We start from the raw sequence: 21,205 nt of genomic DNA on the forward strand, positions 1-21,205 counted from the left end.
ACTTTTAGGCCAAAGGTCTTTGGAATGTCAGGGTTGAGTAGTGCCATTGGTAGCTGGGCACTGATGGCTCTTGTTTCTCCCACGCTGTCACTCAGCCAGTGTCCCAGATCTTGCTTGCCTGTGAAAGAGATGGACTTCTGGTGGCCTTTTCAGGGCCTTCTCAAAGCTGTACAGTGAACTCCTACAGGATGGGGAGATGAGAAGGGCACATCTGGGTTTAGGTTTTGTTTTCATCAAGTTTAGATTCGGTCAGGTTACTCTGAAAAGATTATCAACTAGTGGCAAAGCAAAACTCATCTTTTCCCCAGCTCCCCTCAACTCCGTACAAAAAAAATGAGGGATATTGACTGCTAAACAGGTACGCGACTAGAGTGTGATAGAACGGCTTGAGACTGGAGCTAAAAATGATTGCACTACAAGTCATCAAGGACGTGGTCAATACTGACAGGGCCACTAGCGATGGAAAGTTTTTCTTGTTCTGCTGCTTGATCTAACTGTTGGTGTCAACTGTTCTCTATTGAACTGCAAGTCACTGCCTCCCATGCCAGTTTAATAGAACCTAATGATGGCATGACATTATAGTAGCAAGAAAGAAAATGCTAATGGCAGAGTACAACAAGCAGAAGAAATTAGTGCAAGTGACAGAGAGCTCAACTACTTTAAGAGCATTAAAAATAAAAGCAATATTGTTCATGCAAAGGAAGCTTGGATGTGGAGGTGTCATAGGCTGCTGAGGTGCACATAGGTGCTGAGGGCTTAACGCCCACCTACTCTCAGCAGTTTCGGCACTTACATTGCTTCAGATTTATCATCCTGCTTCCCTTCTGTTACTCATCATCCTTTGTGCAAGGATGCAAATACTGTTTTATGAAGCACCTTCCAGTGTAGCATCCTTAAGGTAAAACAACAAGGGAAATACTGGCAATGTCAGCAGGGAAAGGAAGGAGAGACAGCAGAAGGGTAGAGAAATGGCTAACAGTCAGCAAGAGCTAGCTAAGACCACTGGGACATAATCTTCAGCAAAACAGGAATCCTTTCCATCTGTCCAAGCACACATAGAAATAACAGTAAAGAAATTTTACAAGATGCTGTTTGTAATATTCAATGCACGCATGTACATATATGTGCTTGCATCCACACAGTTTTTGAGTATTTCATTGACTTTAAGTGTCTCCAATGAAGAACTCGGGAAAAATGAGCAATTCCTTTTGACTGTGTCTTTAATGTATTTATGAGTGTGAGCATTAATCATCATAAAAAGGATAAATGCATGTTTTCCTCATTCCATTAAATTCTTAATCTCAAATTCAGTAAAAAATGAGATTCTCATAACCAGTTAGAAACATTAAAATTTGGATCAGCTGCATCAGTTTGATCTGTAGTGGGGTGGTGTTAATCTAGAAGTAGGGTAGCACAGCTAAAATCAGAATGCATCTGGGTGTTTCAACAAGAATCGTTGCGCTTAGCTTTTCTGTGCTAGGTATTTGTAACAGAGATTGCTTTCTGTGTCTCTCACATACATTTTAGTTCTTTGACTTGCTTGACAAGACAGATGGGAGAGACTTCATCATGGCGTGATAGCTGTCTCTTTGAATCACTTGTAGGTGGTAATAATGACCTTTCCTGCAAGGGCAAGAAAAATGAGACAGCCAAAAGGTCTTTATAGCAATTTGAAATGTCCACCTACCGGGGTGATCTGGTGTGCATGTGTCTGTGAATTTTAGGTGATTTTTACAGAACCTTGTAAATCTTAAGTTTGATGTGGGTGGTTGGGGAGGGGAGAGGGTTGTGAAGCATTAAAAGTCCAGGATACTTGTTAGGTTTTGGTTTGGTTTTTTCCTCCTTATACATGTTCAATAATTCTGTGTAGAGTACCCCACTAGCTTTGCAGACTGACCATTTTGGAACATGAGTTAGCAGCTTTTGACAGTGCTCAAAAAAAACAACAGGGTAAAGCTGAGCTTTAAATATCCTTTGGCAGAAAACTTTCACAAAGTTTAGATTTAAATACACTGAAATATTGCTTTTAAGTTTTGGGAGTTCTTCATGCATACTCTAAGGAATATTACTTTTGCTTGCCATGTATTTCTTTACGATGTTTAAATTTTAGTGCCATATCCGTGTTATACTATAAAAGCAGATGTTTCACAAGCTTAAATAAAATCTTTAATGTTGTGACTGCTGTGTCTAGATACCTGCAGGCTAGGATCAAGATACATTCAGCGATACACACTTCAAGAACGTTCATCTAGCTGCCTTGTGCAACATTTAATGGGAAGCAAATCTTTGGTTTTAGAGGTCAAACAGGATCTGCCACTAAGAACTTACGTAAAAATTCTAAAAAAGCTAAAAATCACATTTCTGCACTAGGGGAAGTTTAGACTGGGCATTAGGAAAAATTTCTTCACTGGGAGAGTAGTCAAACACTGGAACAGGCTTCCTAGAGAGGCGATAGATGCCCTGAACTGGTCAGTGTTTAAGAGGCATTTGGACAATGCCCTTAACAGCATGCTTTAACTTTTGGTCAGCCCTGAAATGGTCAGGCAGGTGGACGAGATGATCACTGTTCCCTTCCAACTGAAAAACTGTCCTGTCCTGTCCAATCCTATCCTATCCGATATTTCTCACTTAACTTGTCTTCCCCTATCCATGACCTGTTGAGAAAGTAGGGTCTTTTACTCAAAATCTTGATTTCATGAAGCTTCCTATTACAGAACACCTCACCAGGAAAACAAAAACCAAAAAACCTGTTTTGTAGTAATTGATCTGTAATAAATGCCAATATGGATTTTCATATTCTGCCATAAGAACACCTTTTCTGCATTTAATTTAATCCTTTTTGGAAATCCATCATTAACTACAAAGGATAATAAAAAAATTAAGACATAATGAACATTAAAGTGGGGCTACGGTTCTTGAAATGGAGAACATACATCAGTGAAGACAATGAAGAAAGTGTAGCGTCTGGCCTTTATCCTTTTTTGCTCACTACTCATAGAATAGAATAAGAATTAGGTACTTGTAAAAGCCAATACTAAAACAAAGTAACATTGATTTCCTCTTCTGTCCTATAAAATTATTGATCTGTTTCTAACCTAATTGGCACTTGTGAAAATAAATGGAAAAAGCAGTAGGCTATTTATGGGGTTCAAGTATTTGTTCTCAGTACGAGAGTCCTAGGCCTGCTTGTTCAGGGCTGTGTTGGCTGTCCTAACAAGCTAAAGATCTGAGTGCTGTAGCATACTGTATTTGCTTTGTTCTCCTTCTCTTTAATCTCATGTATCTAATTATTTCTTGTAATTCAGAGAAGTAACAGTGCTAAAGATGCCTTAATGTATTGATACACAGCAACAGAGCACACACTGCTCAATTTTTCAGTAAAAGTTTTATCTAACGTAAAAATGAACAGCTGATTAAAGGAAAGAGACAATAAAAGAAGTTTTCCAGTTAAACCCACCAGAGTTTGTGCAAAGCAAAGGCACGCTATTTCTCTTGCATCCTGCCTAGGAGGCCAGCTGACATTAACACAATGTTTACATAACACAAAAACATTTTTATTCAGTTATGTTTTCCTTTACTATAGAATTTACTATATAGGATACAAAGACTGTCTGTTTCCTTGGGTTTGATCCTCAGATATTTTGTTTGTGGGAAAATGTACAGATGAGTAGGCCCCTAGTCCACATGCATTTAGTATTCGCAGCTTTGAGGAAGAATTAAATGTAGGTCTAGATTTCCCACGCTTTCTTTTAGGCAAAGCAACGCTAAAGGTGTTGCACATAAATTCAGTGACAGCGTTTGTATTGGCTTCAACAAGCTTTGGCTGAGTCTCCAAGCTGTCTAGTCCGGATGTGGAGCTTGGTGCTCGAAGGTACATCAGGTGAAATTTAATTGCAATCGGAGGAGTTGTCCTGAAACCTAAAGGTCTGTGAGAATCATCAGAATCAGAACAGTTAATTAAAAATTACAAATGAGGAACACTCATAAAAAGGCTTATGGTTGTTTAAAAAAGAAGAACGAATAAAACTACATGCTTTTCCTTGGTGTATCCTTGGTATATATATGTTCCTATCATATAATTCATAACAAACATCTTTGTAAAATACTGTCCTCATAGGGCTGCTTAAGATTGTTCTCCCCTGTTTGGGCTGCTATGCAATAGCTGCTGCGGATATGGAGACAGATGATTCCACATCTGTTTGCCAGTACTCAGAAAGGAAGACTGTGTTTTAAAACAGTTTAAAAACACTATTGCAAAAACAGCCTCATCTATCTCACTTGGATTGCAAAGCTGGCTATTTGTGTGCTCCTTTAGGATAAGATTTGGACCATCCCTCCAGTAGAAATTGTGTTGCAGAAGAGATGCATGTGTACGTTATGTTGCATGCTGTAGCAGTGTGCCTATGTGAAAGAGGGCGGGGGGGGGAAGAGAAGTTGATTCCAATTTCACCACACAGCTAGCTCTTGTGTGTGTTCACGGCAGTTAGCCAGGTATATTGTCTTGGTTTAGCTTGGTTAAAGCTGCAGCTATTAGCAAGGTGATTTTACCTGTTACATCTCTATGCTAATATAATGCTGTTGTTTTCTCTTGTAACAAAACAGAAGTACTCTGCTGTCTCTCTCTGCAACATATCTACAGAAGTCCTGAAAGTCATCAATGCTACTGAAGAACTGATAGCAGAATCCACTGGTCCCTGTGATTTCCCAGCTGACATTCAGGACAGAGGAAGAGGGACCTTCCCGCTGGGAACAGACCCCATCAGACTTGATGAGCAGCTCACCACACTGGAAGAAAATGTAAGAACATGAATCAGTTTGTGAAAGTGTCATGCGCATGACTGAGTGTACCTGTGTGTGTGTGCCAGCTGCAAAGGGAAAGCACGTAGACAGCATCAGTGGATGTGCAGAATTAATTTGAGGTTGTTAAACAAATAGACAAACAGAACAAAAATATTACATTTCAAAGGGGTACTCAGCTGTGCTGCTGTTTTGTTTTGGTTTTGGGGGGGTACTTCAAAATATTTGGGGGAAGAGGAGAGTTGGATGGTTTGGGGTTTGCAACTAATTTTAGAATCCCTATCTCAAAAGTTAACGTAAGCCTTCTGAACCTCTGTGGCTGTGCAGCTGCACCATGCCTGGCTGAAGCCACATGTCTCCCAGCCCCAGCATAGCCTCATTACTGTAAGGACAGGTAGGGAAAGCATGTCCCCAGTCACACAGAGAAGAAATGGAGGAGTCTTCCTCCCCCCAGGCACTGAGCACCCAAGGAGCCAGAGCTGCCTGCTGCACTGTTAAAAAGAGCAGGCTGGAGAAGCTGAATTAAACAAACATTCATTTGGCCACATCTGAGTCGTCTGTCCTTTTTCATGAGTACTTGTCATCTGCAGGAAAAAGTGCAACGCTGAGTCAGAGAGGGGAGTCACTACTCGCTGGAAAATGTTATGCATCCGCTTAATGGAGTTGGTACACATGTAACTTTCGATTTTCTCTTCTTCCCACATTTAACTGATTACATTTCAGTGATTTTTCCCCCCCCCCTTCATTAGGAGCTCTTAAAGACCTTGTAAAAATCTGTGTTGTCCCATTATAAGATTCTGATTAATTCAAGAAAATAGATCCTGGTTTTCTTTAGCCCCAGAAAATTTTCAGACAGAATCTCTTGGGGCATAAAATCAGTTTCCTCCACAGAAGCACACTTCCACAACAGCCCCAGGCTAAGGGCTGAGTAGGAGATAATCCATGGCAATAGCAGCCAGTCCTGGCACTGGGCTTGTCCTACTCCACAGCCCTCTCAGCAGTCCCACAACTCCCCAGTCCTCTCACCACACCTTTTCTGAGCTCAAATCTCCCAGCCCTGCTTCAGTTCAGAGGTTCGCATACTTGATCCTACCCCTCCTAACCTCAGCCGCTCCAAAACCATTTCCACGTCAGACCTTTCCCCCTGTCCACACCAACAGGATGCCCTCCAGCCTACCCCTGAGCACCTTCACTCCTCCCCAGCAAGCTCCTGATCCTAACCTGACCTCCAAATTTCCCCTTCCCACCTCTGCTCATCCTTCCAAGGCATCCTGCTGTGCCAGCTGAGGTACTCCTGCTCTTCCCTGCTCCCACACACTGTCCTGATTGCTGGCCTCTCCTGCCCTCCCCCATGGGGCACCACAGCCACTTGAACCTGCCCCACCACAGGGTTTTCCACACGGTGGCCATGCTCCTGGCTCCTCTCTGGGAGGGGAATTCAAAATGAACAAGGAAAATAAGCTTGGGAGTCAAACACAGTGGGGCTGGAAGGGCAGGAGAGGAGGATGTGTCCAGGAGAGGATGATGTGTCCAGGAGATGCCGGACGTGTGGCGCATCAGATCTGGCCCTCTGCAGAATGGTAAAGGCTTCCCATAGCAGTTGCTGCTCTAATGCCTGGAGAAGGGTATACCTTGGGCTTGTGGTGAGCAAAGTGGCTTCCTCATGCTACCTACCATGATAGTCATTTCATTGTTACACAACAGATGCAGCCCCACAACTTCTAGTTGGGTTTGGTTAATCTTTTTTCAGAATAATAGAAGTAGGTAAGTAGATGGAGATGTTCCTCTCCCCATGAAATGCTAACACATCCTAGCTCCAAACGCACAGAATGCATCTGGCAGGAGAGTGAATACATAATGAAAATCCGTGTCCAGGCTGGATCACATCTTTAGAAAAACTAAGAAATTCCGCAGGAGGACAGAAAGCAATTTGGGGAGAGTTGTTCCCACATTTTTCCTGGGGAGAACTGTGTTGTAAACTATCAGAGGTGCATTTTTTTTCCTAAATTGCACTCCAACAATCCCTGCCACCCTTGTGGAGCTTTGGCATCTGTGGTGCTGTGGCCCCTAGTCATTCATTTGGGCCGAGATTTCTCACTGAGCAGAGACTGGGCACTGAGGCAGAGCATTTCTTGCTTTGGCATTGCCCTCTGCAGCTTATCTCTGGTTTACCTTCTCCCAGTGCCTTGCACAATGCATAAGGCATCCCGCTCGGCCTTGCTGCGAACCCACACTACATGTCTCTGCCCTACACGGGATATGCAGTAGATGGCAAAACTTTGTTTCAAGATTTCACCACCACACTCCATGAAAGATTTCTGAGGAGCCTTTAGAAATCGAGGAATCCATAACTTTTCCCAGCACAGCTGGGGGCATATCTGAGTGCAGCATATCCTCTTTGCAGAGGATCTGGGTGTATATAGACAATTGTTCATTTTTCTCTCTCTAGCATTTTGGGGACTATACACACATCAGTGTGGAGAACGTAGGGCCACCTGTACCAGCACAAGGTCAGGTGAGTTTTAGTGGAAGCTGTACATACCTAAATGACAGTAAAATAAGTCTCCACAATCTGCATGGGAATGTATGCATGAGGGCATAATTTAGTGGAGACCTACAAGTACAGAATTGCTGTTTGGAAGTGCAATGATTTTCCAGGTAAAGAAAATATTCTTTAGGGAAAAAAGTATTTATATCTAGCTGGAAAAATGTTCAGTAAAATTAAAAATTAACCAGTTTAGGGGATGATTGAGTTACAAAAACATTGATGACCTTCCCTTCCCACATTTTTCTGTGAGTTCTATTTTCTTTAAATTCACCACCACCGCACTTCTTTGCAAGTACAACTTACTGTGCAGAGAATTTTGGCACAGCATTTAAATGCATCTTTATTTTAACTTTCTAAAGATGTTTCTGTTCATAACGTTCCTTTTTCTTCTTTCTCAATCTCACGTCTGAAAGACATGATAGGGGTATGTAAAAAATCACCTTTTAATCTGAAGCAACTGTGGTATGTTGCATCACAAAGATGTATAATTTAAATTAATGGAAAGGATAATTAAAACACACAAAAGCAGAGGCATTTCTATTTAAATCAGCCTGTTAACTTTATGGCCCACCTGTGTCTCCCAAGTACTTCAGCAAAGATGTTAAAACAGATCACTTATTTGTTCTAGGTACATTTTTCAAAGATTTCATGCCTGCAGTTAGACTGTGGTCTTACAAGATGCAGTGAATTTGCTTCTTAGCAGTGTCACATACATGAAAAAAATATATGTGTTTATGCCTTGAAACAGCTGATACAACGGAAAAAAACCACTATTGCAAGCAATTAAGAAACAATAATAAAATAAAAAGTAATAAAAAGTAAACACTTACTTAAATCCTAATCTAGTTATTGTGCACCACTTTTGATCCATAAAGTCACAGCATGGCCAGAAATTATTTGGATACCTGTTATGTCAAAGGACTGCATGATCTAAAAGTTGTATGCAGATCTAATGACTTGAGTGGAAAACATGTATGAAGTGAAGGTATCTGCTCAAGGACCTAGTGCAGATCCTGTTTGCTTGCCGCTTGGACCATGAAGTCAGCCACAGAACATGTTCAATTTGTGCTAGTTCTGTAGCAACACGGTGTTTACTGCTATTAGTGAGTAAGGCTACCAATAGGGAAAATGAGAGTATGCATTTCATTTCCACTGTGCTGTTACCAGCTTCATGGAAACAGTCTCAGCTATCTAGTAAAGAGGCAGAAGGTGCAGTATTTTCACACAGGTCTGAACAATTTTAAGCACACGTCAACTACTAATGCTTGAAAACGACCCTTTTCTATAATACGGAGACCTCCATCTGGCTGTATACCTTTGATTTCTGTGTGAAATTAAAGAAACACGTAAAACAGAGTGTATCATCAATTATTACTCCAAGGAGATGAATGGAAATGAACCCTTTACCTGCAGTTATCAGAGGTGTCGTAGATGGGTCTAGATATTAAAAGTTTTTTGGTTTTAGGGAGGATGTCCTAATGATAAAGTCTGTTATTCTCTCTTACGTGGCCCAGATAAGTCTGTTGAACCTCCACCGATTCACTCCAAAGGGCTAGGAGGCTAGAAGGTTTTGACTGCTGTATATTTGTGTGAGTGCAGGATGGAATGGGAAACTGTGTTGTGCTTGTAAGCAACTTTGTTGCTCTTTAAGACGTTAATAATCATATGCTGCTGAATAACTACTGCTGAAAACTCTTAAAGAGTTTTGACTGCTAGAAGGCATTAGGTGTGTTTAATAAAGAGCTTTATATGAGGTGTGGCCTGTTGGCTTCCCCTTGCAGACTTAGGAGTTTTGTTATGCAATTGAGTATTGACAATACTAAGCAAGTATTTGAGCTATTTTTGTTTGTTTGTTTGATGGTGAATCTGGAGCAAATCTTTTAGAATACCATTGTAGAATACTACGAAATCTGGAGTGCAGCCACCTCATGCCTCCCTTCTTTTTGTGGATGTGTTTTGAGATTATTCCCCTATGACTTTCCTCTGCCAGGTAAGTCTCCCTGTAGAGGGTTAGCAAGGAGCAAAGCTCAAAGTTACAACGGAAGATGCATCCTGCTCAGACCTCGATGCCCACAAAACAGAAAACACTGACACCTCTCCCTGCCTTGGCCCTGCAGGTGTACCTGACAGCCAGCACCGTGTACGGGCTGGAGGGGCAGCTGACCAACCTGGAAGATGCCGCACGCAAGATCAACAGCGTTACTGCAGAGTCTGAGCTGGCCGATCTGGAGGATCAGGTGGCCACAGCAGCTGCTCAGGTTCATCACGCGGAGCTTCAGGTGAGGACGCCCGCTCCTCCCTATCTGCAGGTTTCACACCGCCTTGCCTAGCACTCACCTGCTGTCTGCACACGCTTACTTTCAATGTTCTTTTGTACTGCAGTGGGCTGGTGATCCAAGGATGCTGACTGCATCACAGGAGCTGAGCAAAGTGTAACTGGGATGTGTAGCTCAGCCCAGCCAGGCGTACTGTGTTTGCTTGTTTCTCTCCCCCTCAGCTTGTTTTCAGACACAGGAGTGCAACAGCCTGATGCTGCAACACTAATGCTGACCCTGCTCCTCGCTGCCAGGCAGCTCACTTGTTGCGCTCTGTCACACACGTGGCTGTGGTCAGACGGCAGAGACAGTCTGAGGCAGTTTATCTGATGGGCAGATTGTAAAGCACTTCCCGAGAGAAGCCAGTATTGGTACCATTTGACCAGAAAGGCCGACGGCCGCTAAGTGCAGAGCCTAGCACGTGCAAGCCTGCCTTGGGATTTAGCCACCAAGCAGCACATACCCCAGCCAAAAGGCAATTGCTCTTGTGGGCTGTGATCTAGCAGCTCTCTAGTGAGCTCCAGATGATCTGGTGCTGAAAGCAGAATGGAATGAGGTGACGCTGCCAGACATCAAGGGACTCACACAGCTGGCAGCTCCCTGCAGCCTGTGCTAGGTGAGGTGCTGTGACCTGCCTGTGCTGGGCTGTGTGGGAACTACCTGCCCACTGCACTCAGCAGGAGCGCGCTCGGTGCAGGACTGAGCAAAGATCTGAGAGTCTGGCGTGTCCCAGATGTCAGAAGTGCATTCCTACACTAGGCAGCAAACGGTGACGGTTTTTTGGTTTTGATCATTATTTTATGGTAAATATGTTAATGGGGGTGAGAGGAGGAGAGAGGCCTGAGCTATGTGAGGAGGATCACAAAGAGGCCAACAGAAGGTCTTCTGCAGGGTGAACAGCTTCAGGTGTCCTCGTGAATCAGGAGTTGAGTTACACGTCTGACTTCTCTGACGCTTCTTTCCCTTTTGGCAGCGTTTGTTTCCACTCGTCTCAACACCAGCCTGCTTTCCCCCAGATGTTTACTTCCTGGGACTTTCGGCTTTCCTAGCAATTTGTTTTCCCTTGAGCATTGTTATATAGTGTGTACCTGCATTTATGCATGCCTGTGTTTAACATACGTATACACTTAAATTATAAATATTTCAGATCAGATGTGTAGATTTTGTGACAGAGGATGTACTTTGCATGTTCATGAAATTAATTCTGGGTTAGGAAATGTGTCCCGCAAAGTTATTCTTTGAATGTAACCTTTGAAAAATACAGCTTGAGTGAACTCAGGATTATGCAACTAAAGGTAACTGGTAGATAACAGATGCAGGTTTTCTCTCCTCCTTTCTTTTTTTCCCTCAAAAGGAGTAAAATGCCTCCTCCTTGGAGTCACAAGGTAGGTTGGATTGTTCTGTCACTCCATCTTTACTCACAAACTAAGCCCCTTTTTAACATCAGGACTAAAGAATACAGGAAGGTGTCAGAATTGCTGAAGAAGTTAGCCATCTGATTATATTTTTTGATTAAAGAGGATTTGACTGGGGGAGGGATATATTTTGGTAGTGGCATCCACAGTAATGTTAAAACTTCTTTTTCCCCCTCCCCATCTGTCTGTCTGTCTCTTTTATTTTCTTTGAAGATTTCAGATATTGAGAGCAGAATATCAGCTCTCACTGTTGCAGGCTTGAACGTGGCTCCATGTGTTCGCCTGACAAGAAAACGGGATCAAAGGCAAACAAACCAGGTGCCAGAACATTATGTAGTATTCAAAAATACATTGGGGAAATTTTGCCTCTCTTTCTGCAATGGAGTTGATTAATGCGTATTTGTTGTTTACAGATGCATACAATAGACACGTCAAGACAGCAGAGGAGAAAACTTCCAGCTCCACCAGTAAAAGGTGCACTTAAGTTGTTACATATGTTATATAGAGAGTCTCTCTTTGTAGGGTTCAATATAATGTACAGTTCAGCAAAGTAGGGGAAAGATTAAGTGACAAAATCAACAAAGAAAGCCTAAATATGTCCGCCCTCCTCATTTCCCATTTTACTTGCGTTACATAAAATACCCATTAGTCATGTTAAAAAGCATCACCACTTCCTCTTCAGTGGAAGTTGTGACAGTGGCAAATTAATAGCAGCAGAAGCAGAAGGCTGGGAAAAGCCAATAAGCAATGCTGAGTACTTGCCCTGCAGCACAGATGATGGTGCTCCAGCGTGCCTGGGGTTAGTTTGTGCAGTTGCAGTGTTTAATTACCAAAAGCCAGTTGCCACCCTCCACAACCACCGTTACTTAAAGCCTGTGTACGCTGATTTCAGTCCATATGATGTGGCTCAGCAATGTTCCTGGTATGTTAGGGTATGGTTGAGTAGGTGAATTGGCTTTATAAAAATAAAGTGCTTTCTTCTTTCATATTTTCTCCTTTTTTTTTTTCAAACCCCACAGTGTGTTATCTCTGATAATTCTAGGGCCTGCTTCACCTTGCATTATTCTTGTTTTATTCTTGTGTAATTCCACTGGTTGACATGGCCTCAAACTTCAGTAAATTTGGGGTATCACAGCCTGCTCTTTTTCTTTTAAATTAAATCCAGGTTTCTTTATGCATCTTAGGAGAAGCTTTATCTCTAGAAGCTGTGACTCTTCAGGAGTATTGCTACATCTGCTTCGATCTGTTATGTGAATAAAATCTCCCTTTTTGTATTTTTCCCAGGTGAAAAAGTAGATGGTCCTCCAGTTACCACTGTCCGAACATTTAACAGAAACTTCATGCTTCAAGGATCTCTAACACAAAGAGCTAAAGAGAGGAAAAGCACTGCCAAGGACTTAATGGTAAACTCAAATGTTTTTAAAAATACTGTTAAAAGCAGTAAATAGAAGATAGCGGTATCTGTGTAGGCAGCTATAGTTCAGTATCTTCATAAAACTTCTCTTAATAGTTTGAGGAAAGAATAGAGACCACTGAGGCAGCTCTGAAAAAGTATGACCAGTGTCCTGGAAGGTGTCTGACTATATGTCATAGTATAACAGCTCCTGAGTATCAGCCTGAGTGAATGTACCATGGCTGCCAGGTGTCCAGGAATGTGCTACACTTACTTTTTTAAAAAATAAGTAAACTAGTGGTCCCCTGCAATTCGGGCTTCTGAACCGAACCCTCAGAGAACCAGCTGCATGCTTTAACTCAGCAGGTGAGAGTCATGCTGAACCTCACTAATTTTTGAGAAGTGTTCAAAGGTTACCGAAGTGGAATTTAAGGGGTGGATAGGCCACGCATTGGCTCTGCAGGGTTTGAACAAATAGGCTTTGCTGGACAGCTGTCAGCCATTTCCCCTACAGTAGCCACAGAGGATAAGGAAAAAAGCTGACTGTCCCGAAGCAGTCTGCCACTAGATAATGTGGAAAATAGGCAGGGAGGTGAGAAGGAAAAGGACCTGGGTGTGTAGAAGCTTCAGTAAGGTAGTGTTGTGTGTCACTCATGGGTTGTTTTTCTTTCCTGTCTCTCTCTGTTCTAGGAACCTGCGATAGGATCTGCTGTGATGTACTAAACTTAGACTTCCCTACTGCCAATAACACACTGCCTAAGGCTGTACACTACAGTGCCTTTACTTAACAGCCATTGTGTATGTCCAGCTGAAAATGGACCCTCAAGAACCCACAAAGCCTCGGTTATAGGGCTTCGTTTGGATACCTCACTGAGAAAGCTGTCCAAGTCTTCAGCATTATGGTCTGCTAAAGGAAACTCTGCCTTAAAGTTCTCACGAGACTCTAGACAGGATGCTGAGTTTCAAAAGCAAGGCTCCACATTTTAAGATGCACTTTTTCTCCCTATTGATTGTACTAAAGTATGTTGTCTTTAAACCGCAGTATGTTTTTGTACGCTTAGTCAATCATAATGATAGGCCAATTAATCTGCCAGAGCAGACCTGTGATCCATATTTGCTGGCCTCTTACTATTCACATAGGCCACGTGTCTTGTTGAGCAATAAGAACAACTCTGTGCAGTGTACGCTGCTTTTCAGCTGCGTGGTAGGAGTGGAGAATCAGTGTACCTAGCTCTGCTCCCAGGGAGTCAGTGGAAGTTTTGACAGGGTTTGTAGGAGGAGATGCAATATGCAAGGACTTCTCTGTTCACTGAGGGTATGTTTGGCAGACTTGGTGTTCTAGCTCCAGAGCCAGGTATTTTGCTCTTGGCAGCAGGGGGAACATGGATGTCACGTTGAGCCGTGAATTGGCGGCAGCACATGTGGACCAGACGTCTGTTGAGTTACAGTCCTGGCGTCTGGAAACATCTGAACACTGTTGTGAAGCCAACACCTTTGTATGTCTCGCTCTTCTTGGTAGCGTAGTCCGCTTGGTGGTGTCCAGCCACACTGTAGTTCAGAATAAATTATGACCAAATCATCAAGACTGGAAAAAGAAAGTCAAAGCATTGTGGATGAGATATCTGCTGACTGGCTCTGGTGGTTGTAGGCTGGCTGCGGCCTCCCGGCTTTTCTGAGGAGGTGGCAAATGTAGCCCAGACGTCTCTGCCTTGACTAGTCTGTAGCCACTGCAGAGTATTTGGGGCCTCTCACTGGGGCCGTGTGCACCCCACCAACGTTGGACCACTCTGAATTGGACTGTGAATAGGAAAATTTCTTCTTTCTTGACACCTTCGAAAGGTGAGCCAAACTGGAAAGGCCTTGAGCAGATGCCTTAGGAGGGAAGATGCTTCTTACATGGTGTCCCCCTCACCCTTTTTGGGGAGGACCTTGCCAATTTGTGGTACTTCTTGTTCTGAACAAAACAAAGGAGGTAGTTAGAGGAGGTGATAAGCCAGTGAATCCCTTATCTTCCACACAAAGTGCAAAGTTGGTACCCAAATGCAGACTGGGTTGAAGTGAAACGTGCTATGAAGGAGGGTACGGGCTGGCAAGCTCCCCGCAGTATCCAGGAATGGTGAGCTCTCCTGAGAGCGGGGGGTGCAGCAAAGGAGAGCTGCTCCCTTCCCTGGGCTCCCAGCAAACACCCACTAGCAGAGTGCCACGTTACCTGCCGTGCAGCGGGAACACAGTCCCCCAGGACACCGGGCCATGAAATGGCTATGGTTGGGCAAGTGTGAGCAGAACTGGGCAAATTGCCTGGCTAGGCTGGATTTAGAGGGGCGGGTGAGGAAGGTGAGGCTGGATGGGACGGCTGGAAAAACAGCGCCAGCTGCAGATCTGCCACCCACATTTGACATCTAGCTTGTCAGTACTCTGATGCCGAGCTGCATGTAAGGAACCCTCGGAATAAATACAACCATCGTCCCACCTACAGTACGTAAGTGTCACTCCATCCCTTCAAGGAATTTCCATTTGCTCGAGATCTGACCCAACGTGTTTTTTTCTGGGTAAAATTATGCCTTCTTTTACTCTCACACAATGCTAGTTCTCTGAAATTGGTTTGCACAGATATGAGGGCAGAATTTGGCCCACTCTGTTTAATATATATATATATAAAACAAACAGATTTTATCTATATATGCAATCCAGTAAAGGAGATTAAACAGAGTAGGAAGCCTAGTAATTTTTTTGTTATCCAGTCTCCTCCTACTTCCTTGATTGTTCTCATGTATGTATACAATACATTCCCAGGTTCTGGTTTATGCAGGTATGCGTGTTATGAAATGTCATTAATGGTGGTTGGTCTACATATTCGTCTAATAAATAATAACTAATATTGTGTATGTAATATCAGTACAGAAATGACTAATTTTAATAGAATAACTCTTCAGCTTTTGTTCTGTTAGTGTGATTTAAACAAGCCAACAAGGTTTGGAATAGGTTGTTTTCCTTAAGAGGCATGAAAAGCAACTGTTATCGTGTTACAATGTTAAAATATTCAGTCTTCTTTGACAGAAAAATGTGTACTGTGTAGGCATTGCAAAAAAAACCAAAAAAAAAAGAAAAAAAATTCCCACCTGCTAAGGCATTTGGATTTTTACAAATGTTTATTGTGCCAAATATGTGCAAAAATATAATTTACTGTTTTAAAAAATCATAAAAGCATATGTTATAGCACACAAAGAATTATTTTGTCATCAAGTGATTTCAATCTTTAGTGTTAATATTTATATTTAGATTAATTTTTATAAATGAAAATATTTTAATGGGTAAAATGAAGACTATATGATCTATTTGATTAAGTCTGAGTGAATATTAAGCTTGCCTTGTTGTTGTTATCTGCATACTCACCAAGAATTATTGTCAAGAGAAATTACAAAAGAGTAAAACCAATTTATGAAAAGAATGCCTTTTCAAGGACTTGATTCATAAAGAAAAACCGAAAGTTCTTCTCTGTTGTGTGGATTTATGTGCACTTGGGCCAGGAAGCACGCAGAACACACTGCTGCGGGCAGCGCTTGGGTGCTGCCTGTCCCCACGCAACCCCGTTAAACCCAGGAGATGGGCAGCGCTGCAGAATTCCTGTGAGCCGAGGGGAGGAACGCACGTTCACACGCTTGGCTCAGATTTTTTTCACTGGGGCTGGGATGGGGGGAACCCTGTTATGAACATTTGACGGTTAGTCTTCCCCAAACTGTCAAGTCCGTTGGGCAAAATACCATCTCAGACAGAATTTCTCAGGCAGGATTTCTGTAATTTTCGCTTGGATTGGTGCGAAATGACAAACTGAGCAAGAACCCTGCCAATAATCTTAGTCTAGCATTTCCAAAGTCCCACGCAATGAATACTGATCAAAACTTTTCTTTATCGGCGTATTTTCTCCACCATGATAGCGTTCATTTAAACTGGCATGTTTTAAGTAACACTTTGGGTCAGCAGATACATTGTTGTATTATAAATAGTAGTAACTTCCTTATTGTAGTAAAACTCCACTCCTTGCTGACATACCATTTGCAAAAAGAAAAAAAAAGGGATAGATTATCGGCAATGATTAATTCAGCTCCTATCAATTTTTAGTAGTAATTCTAAGAAAGCATAACTAGAAATGCAATTTTTAATTTGTCTTTAGCGGAATAAGTCATGGCCTGGATTTAACCGTCAGTCATTAGCTAAATTGTAAACTCTCTCTTTTGGATATAAACCATAGATTAAACTGCATTTGAATATTATTGCTGGTAATAGTTATTAATCGAGATTAAACATATTGTAAGTAACAGTTATAAAATTACTACAACAAAGCTAACTACTAGGGGAAGCATGAGTATTGAGCCACAACCCCAGGCTTATTGATGTGGACTAATGTAGGAGATGGTACCTGGCTTGTGATCCTCAAAGAGTGACTTTAGCTTGATCAGATACTGCGCTTACAAACACCTACACTGTTTTAAAGGGAACGAGCTAGTTTAGGCCCCTTACGCCTTTTGGATAATGGTGCATGGTTACATGCAGTAGGCACAAAACTGCTCTGAAGAGTTTAGTTAGCCTATTTATTTATTTTCTTCAGCAAGAAGAAAATGCTTATCTCTGATAGGAGCTCCTTTTTGTTCATTAATATATCTCTCCAGCAGTACAGGAAGGATCGTGAAGGGTCAGTGAGTAGTTCAGGGCTACATTCCTACAAGTCGATGTTAACAATCTACATAAAGACTACGCACAGAGCACCAGCTTCCATGCCATTAATGCAGGTACATTAAAAATTAGGGAGAGCCTTTTTTCTTTCTTCCAACCATTGCTTTTTATTTTTACATATCAACAGCCATTGACTTCAAAATGTGACAGGAAGGTTTCATTATATACTTAACACCACAGAGTTTAAATCCCAGCACAAAATCTGTGTGGGATTTGGATAAACCTAATGTTACAAGGAACAGCATCAGGAGACTGGTGGGGATGTAAGATGAAGAACCATTTTTATAAGCTATGGTGGCACTCAGTACTGGTGTCCATGCATTGTCTTGTACCTGCACCCTGAATGTGTTTCTTTTCGAAGGAACTGGCACAAGGAGTAGAAAGAAGAGCAGCATGAGATTGCATGGCAAAAGCAGAACTGGAGGTCTGAGGTGCAGGGGTGGGCACAATTGAAAGAAGAGAGGTTGGGGTCACAACTGCAGGGAACAGAGATCACCAGTCGTTGTCTTCTGTGTCCGACACCTTTTGTTCCCACAAAGCGTTCAAGATGAAATCTAGGTGCCTGCTCACAGGCCCGGGGCTGCTGTGGCTGCTTCTCAGCTGCCTCTTCCCAAACCGACCGATGGGGCGAACACCACGGCCCACATACCAAAAAGGATCGATCTCGGGACCTGGAATTGAAAGCAGTCAGTGAAGCATCTACCACTTTACTCAAAGGCAGCATTTCCTAAACATCTCGAGGGTGCTAGGTGGCTTATTTGTAGCCCAGGGAGAAAAAGGGGAAGGGCTGCAGCCAGACACACACTTTATGGTGCCTTTGAGGGTTGTTTTCCATGTGTAGAACTCAAAGGAAGAGGATTCAGATATGAATTTTCGTCTACCTGGGTTGCCACCAGCAATTCTAACATAAGCCAAAGTACCCATCAAATTCAGGAGGTAGGTCACAGCGTGGTTTAAAACATCTGAACCCTGGAAGAGGTTACAGTGCGGTCTATATCCAGAAAGACCATAGTAGCTCCTTGTACCACCACTTTCAAACTCTCCTCTCTTAGCTAAAGTTCTGAAGATCCTGCTGTCCAGCCTCCGTTTCTGCTGTGCGCACCAGCTGTGCTATCTCTACAGTCTGACAATTCCACTGGATTGCAGAGGGGATTCCTATGTGAGAGGTAAACATAAAAAGCTAATTCTTGTTCGCTTAGGAAGTTGTTTTCATGGATGACTTTTCTTCTTTTAAAGCATCTGAAGCATGCTTATATTTGACTTTATTTTTATACTCTAGTTTTAGAGCAGGTGTGGAAAGGGGTAATTTGTATTAAAAGACTAAGATACAGCAACAGGGAAGATCTACAAAGTGCTGGAGATGATGCCACCCCAAGGAAATGCCAAATCATTTCAAAGCTGGAGGACTGTCAGGAACAAGAATAAATTTCAATTTAAGTGCATTATATATCATCCAAGTCATACGAAAGTCTCAGGCAAGGCAGCAGGATTTTCCCCTGTGCATTTTGATGCTTGAACAGAGAAAATAAAAAATCCAGTTTGGCTGTAAATTTCTTCATAAAGACATCTTTGAAGTCTTTCCACATGGTGTTCAACACCCCACCTGCCCACCAAACCTAAGTAACTTCATTTTTTTCACCTGGGTAGCTAAAAAATGAGGCTCCCAACACCTCTAGTCCTCTTTCATGGGGAAAGGTGTGCCACTGACACCCCATGTGCCTTACTCCCCACACCCCCTCTCTCCCACTCTACATACAGGTATCAGCCTTGACTCTTTGGCGGAACATGAGAATTCCTGATAAAGATTTTCTCAAAAATCTTTTGGACTGTGTGCTAGCTTTTGCTTGGGGTAGATGATATTGCCTCTCACCTGGCCAGCCTGAGTTCCTCACAGCATCTCTGAATGAAGACACTTCAACCACTTGTATTTTGACTTTCAGACAACTCATGGTTCCAGACAGAAATGAAGATGTCCATTAAGCGAACCTAAGCTTCTGGCTCTTGCTTTCTTGCTATTGTACAGAAGCAGTTGTGAACTACCCCAGGACTACAGAACACAGCTGAAAATTTGATGCTTAAATATTGGATGTATACTGTCTTACATTTTCTTTGTCATCTTCTGTACATTAGTGTCTCCTCTGGTATTTATAAAAAATTACACTATTTCTCTAGGATAATGAAGGACTGCGAGAACTAGGTTCTGTATATGCACTTACAAGTGTAAATGGAAGTACGGGACCCCACACCACCATTTCACCATAGAAACACCCACATGGATTTGCTGCTGAACTTTGCCTGACAGCCCGGCCCTGATCCCTCGATGCACCAGAGACCACAGGGTCACCACACGGAAGTCCATCACATTGCACCAGGTGAGACTCATACTTACTTCTGTTGTCTATCTGATGTTTAAATGGCCTGCTCTGTCCTGAAGCAAAGCTGAGCAATACCAAGAGCACCAGCATGTAGACAGTGACCAGCTTTAAGTGCTTTGGTGACCACTGGGCACATGGTGACCATGAGATCAGATGCCACATGATGGAGCAGCGGTTGGAAGGCTGTGAGGAGAAAAGTGAAAGCTAAAAAGTTAAAGCTCTGAAGGTGAGGGAAAGTGTCAACCATTAACTGTGTGTTCTCATCCATCAGAGCCATTTCACAACCAAGTTCTGTGAAATGCTGATGCTGAGGATGTCCTGGGTATTCCAATTCGAAGGCACAGGCTCTGCAGTGAGCCATCTACCAAGGTAAGTCTGCAGCTGGAGGTTTTTTCTCGCCGTCAGTGAAAGCCCCTGTCACGGCTTCACAGGACGCTTGAGTCCTGGCCCTGAGCTCGCTGCTGACTTAGTGTGTGGCCCTCTGTGACCATGGGCATTGGCCACTACCTCCACCATCCTTTCCTCACTTGTAAAATATGTCTAACATTTGCATTGTACATGCTCTTTGTACAGTGACATGCATTTCAGTATGAAAGGGAACGCTCCTCCTGTGTCATCGCTCCCTTTCACAGCCAGCATGCTAAAGTACTGTTTCCAGTTATGGTTTCCACTGGTAGACGTCCCAATCCTGTAAATGCACCCAGATGCAAATGGATGGGAAATCCCACCCACGCCCCTCCCCGAGAAGAGTTGTGCAGGACAGAAGGTGCTCAGCTGGGAAAATGGCATCCAGGGGGTGAAGGATCCCAGGCTCAGGTTGCCACTGTCTGCGGCATTTTGTACAAGCTTCCTCGCAGCAGCTCCCCGAGCTGTCATGCTAGGACAGTCTGCCTTGTAACATGCAAGGTCTGCCGATATATTTGACAGCCTGGAGCCTCTGCCTACAGAAGTCAGCAGGAGCCCTGTCTGCTTAAGCGTCATTTACAGTAGGTGTACAGGTACAGAGCTATAGGAAATCCTCTCGGCTACGCCAACACAGAGTTCTCCTTGTGTACGGGTAGGATTTTTCCCCTGTTGCTGCCAAAATCTTAGCCTGCTCTCAGTACAGGCAGAGCAGGAATTAAAATATTTTGATGCAGGATGCTCCCAAGCACACTGCACAGCAACACAACAAAAGCACCTGGAGAATCTGGTTGTGTCTTTCACTAAAATGCAAAGGCAAAAGCTCCTTAACCCCTAGAATTCAGTGAAGGTCTGTTGGGGATTTTTCCCACACTGACAGTTACTTAGCAGGCAGCTTAGAGGAAAGTGATTTCAACCCACAGTTCCACAGAACTGTGAATTAACTTTTTCTAACTTACGTCATGACAATCTCATGACAATCAGGACTAAATGATCTTGGCATGTAACACCACATGGGATAAATTCTGCTTTCACTTTCAGCTGGTGTACATCTCTTGTTGCTCTATATTTAGAAAAGCTTTAAGTTCTGTGAGACAGAAAGATGTTTTGAGGAATCTCACTGGTGTGCTTACAGGGCTGCTGACAGGTTTTCCAGGTTACTTGCTGTCTGGTTTTGTGTCTTGTTTTTCTGGGAAGTGAGTGACAGGAAGGAAGAGCTTGTCTTGAGC

At 42.9% G+C, this 21,205-nt stretch overlaps 2 protein-coding genes across 6 annotated transcripts in view; one reads left to right on the top strand and one right to left on the bottom strand.

Moving 5' to 3' along the window:
• LOC121087194 (myosin VIIA and Rab interacting protein) overlaps nt 1-15,958 on the top strand; it is a 238,425-nt gene extending 222,467 nt beyond the window's left edge. For 4 of the 5 annotated variants that reach the window (XM_040591938.1, XM_040591939.1, XM_040591940.1 and 1 more), the window contains 6 exons: nt 4,603-4,797; nt 9,463-9,624; nt 11,289-11,393; nt 11,489-11,549; nt 12,360-12,478; nt 13,159-15,958. In XM_040591938.1, the coding sequence (XP_040447872.1) occupies nt 4,603-4,797; nt 9,463-9,624; nt 11,289-11,393; nt 11,489-11,549; nt 12,360-12,478; nt 13,159-13,191 (675 nt within the window). In that variant the 3' untranslated portion in view covers nt 13,192-15,958. The remainder of the gene's footprint in view (nt 1-4,602; nt 4,798-9,462; nt 9,625-11,288; nt 11,394-11,488; nt 11,550-12,359; nt 12,479-13,158) is intronic. The other variant, XM_040591941.1, reaches the window with a different exon arrangement.
• Nucleotides 15,959-17,285: 1,327 nt separating this feature from the next.
• On the bottom strand, nt 17,286-19,756 carry PRLH (prolactin releasing hormone). The gene is made up of 2 exons (XM_040591010.1): nt 19,589-19,756; nt 17,286-17,870 (listed from the first exon to the last, which is right to left on the bottom strand). The coding sequence occupies exons 1-2, from the start codon at nt 19,734-19,736 to the stop codon at nt 17,692-17,694; spliced, it is 327 nt and encodes a 108-aa protein (XP_040446944.1). The 5' UTR covers nt 19,737-19,756; the 3' UTR covers nt 17,286-17,691.
• Between the last annotated feature and the right edge of the window lie 1,449 nt (nt 19,757-21,205).

Source organism: Falco naumanni, chromosome 4, assembly GCF_017639655.2.
Source record: "Falco naumanni isolate bFalNau1 chromosome 4, bFalNau1.pat, whole genome shotgun sequence".
Classification (NCBI taxonomy): domain Eukaryota; kingdom Metazoa; phylum Chordata; class Aves; order Falconiformes; family Falconidae; genus Falco; species Falco naumanni.

Coding starts and splice junctions, on each gene's coding strand:
- PRLH (XM_040591010.1), bottom strand. CDS start 19,736: ATGTGGCATCTGATCTCATGGTCACCATGTGCCCAGTGGTCACCAAAG. Junction 17,871..19,588: donor ACATCAGATAGACAACAGAA/GTAAGTATGAGT, acceptor TTTCAATTCCAG/GTCCCGAGATCGATCCTTTT.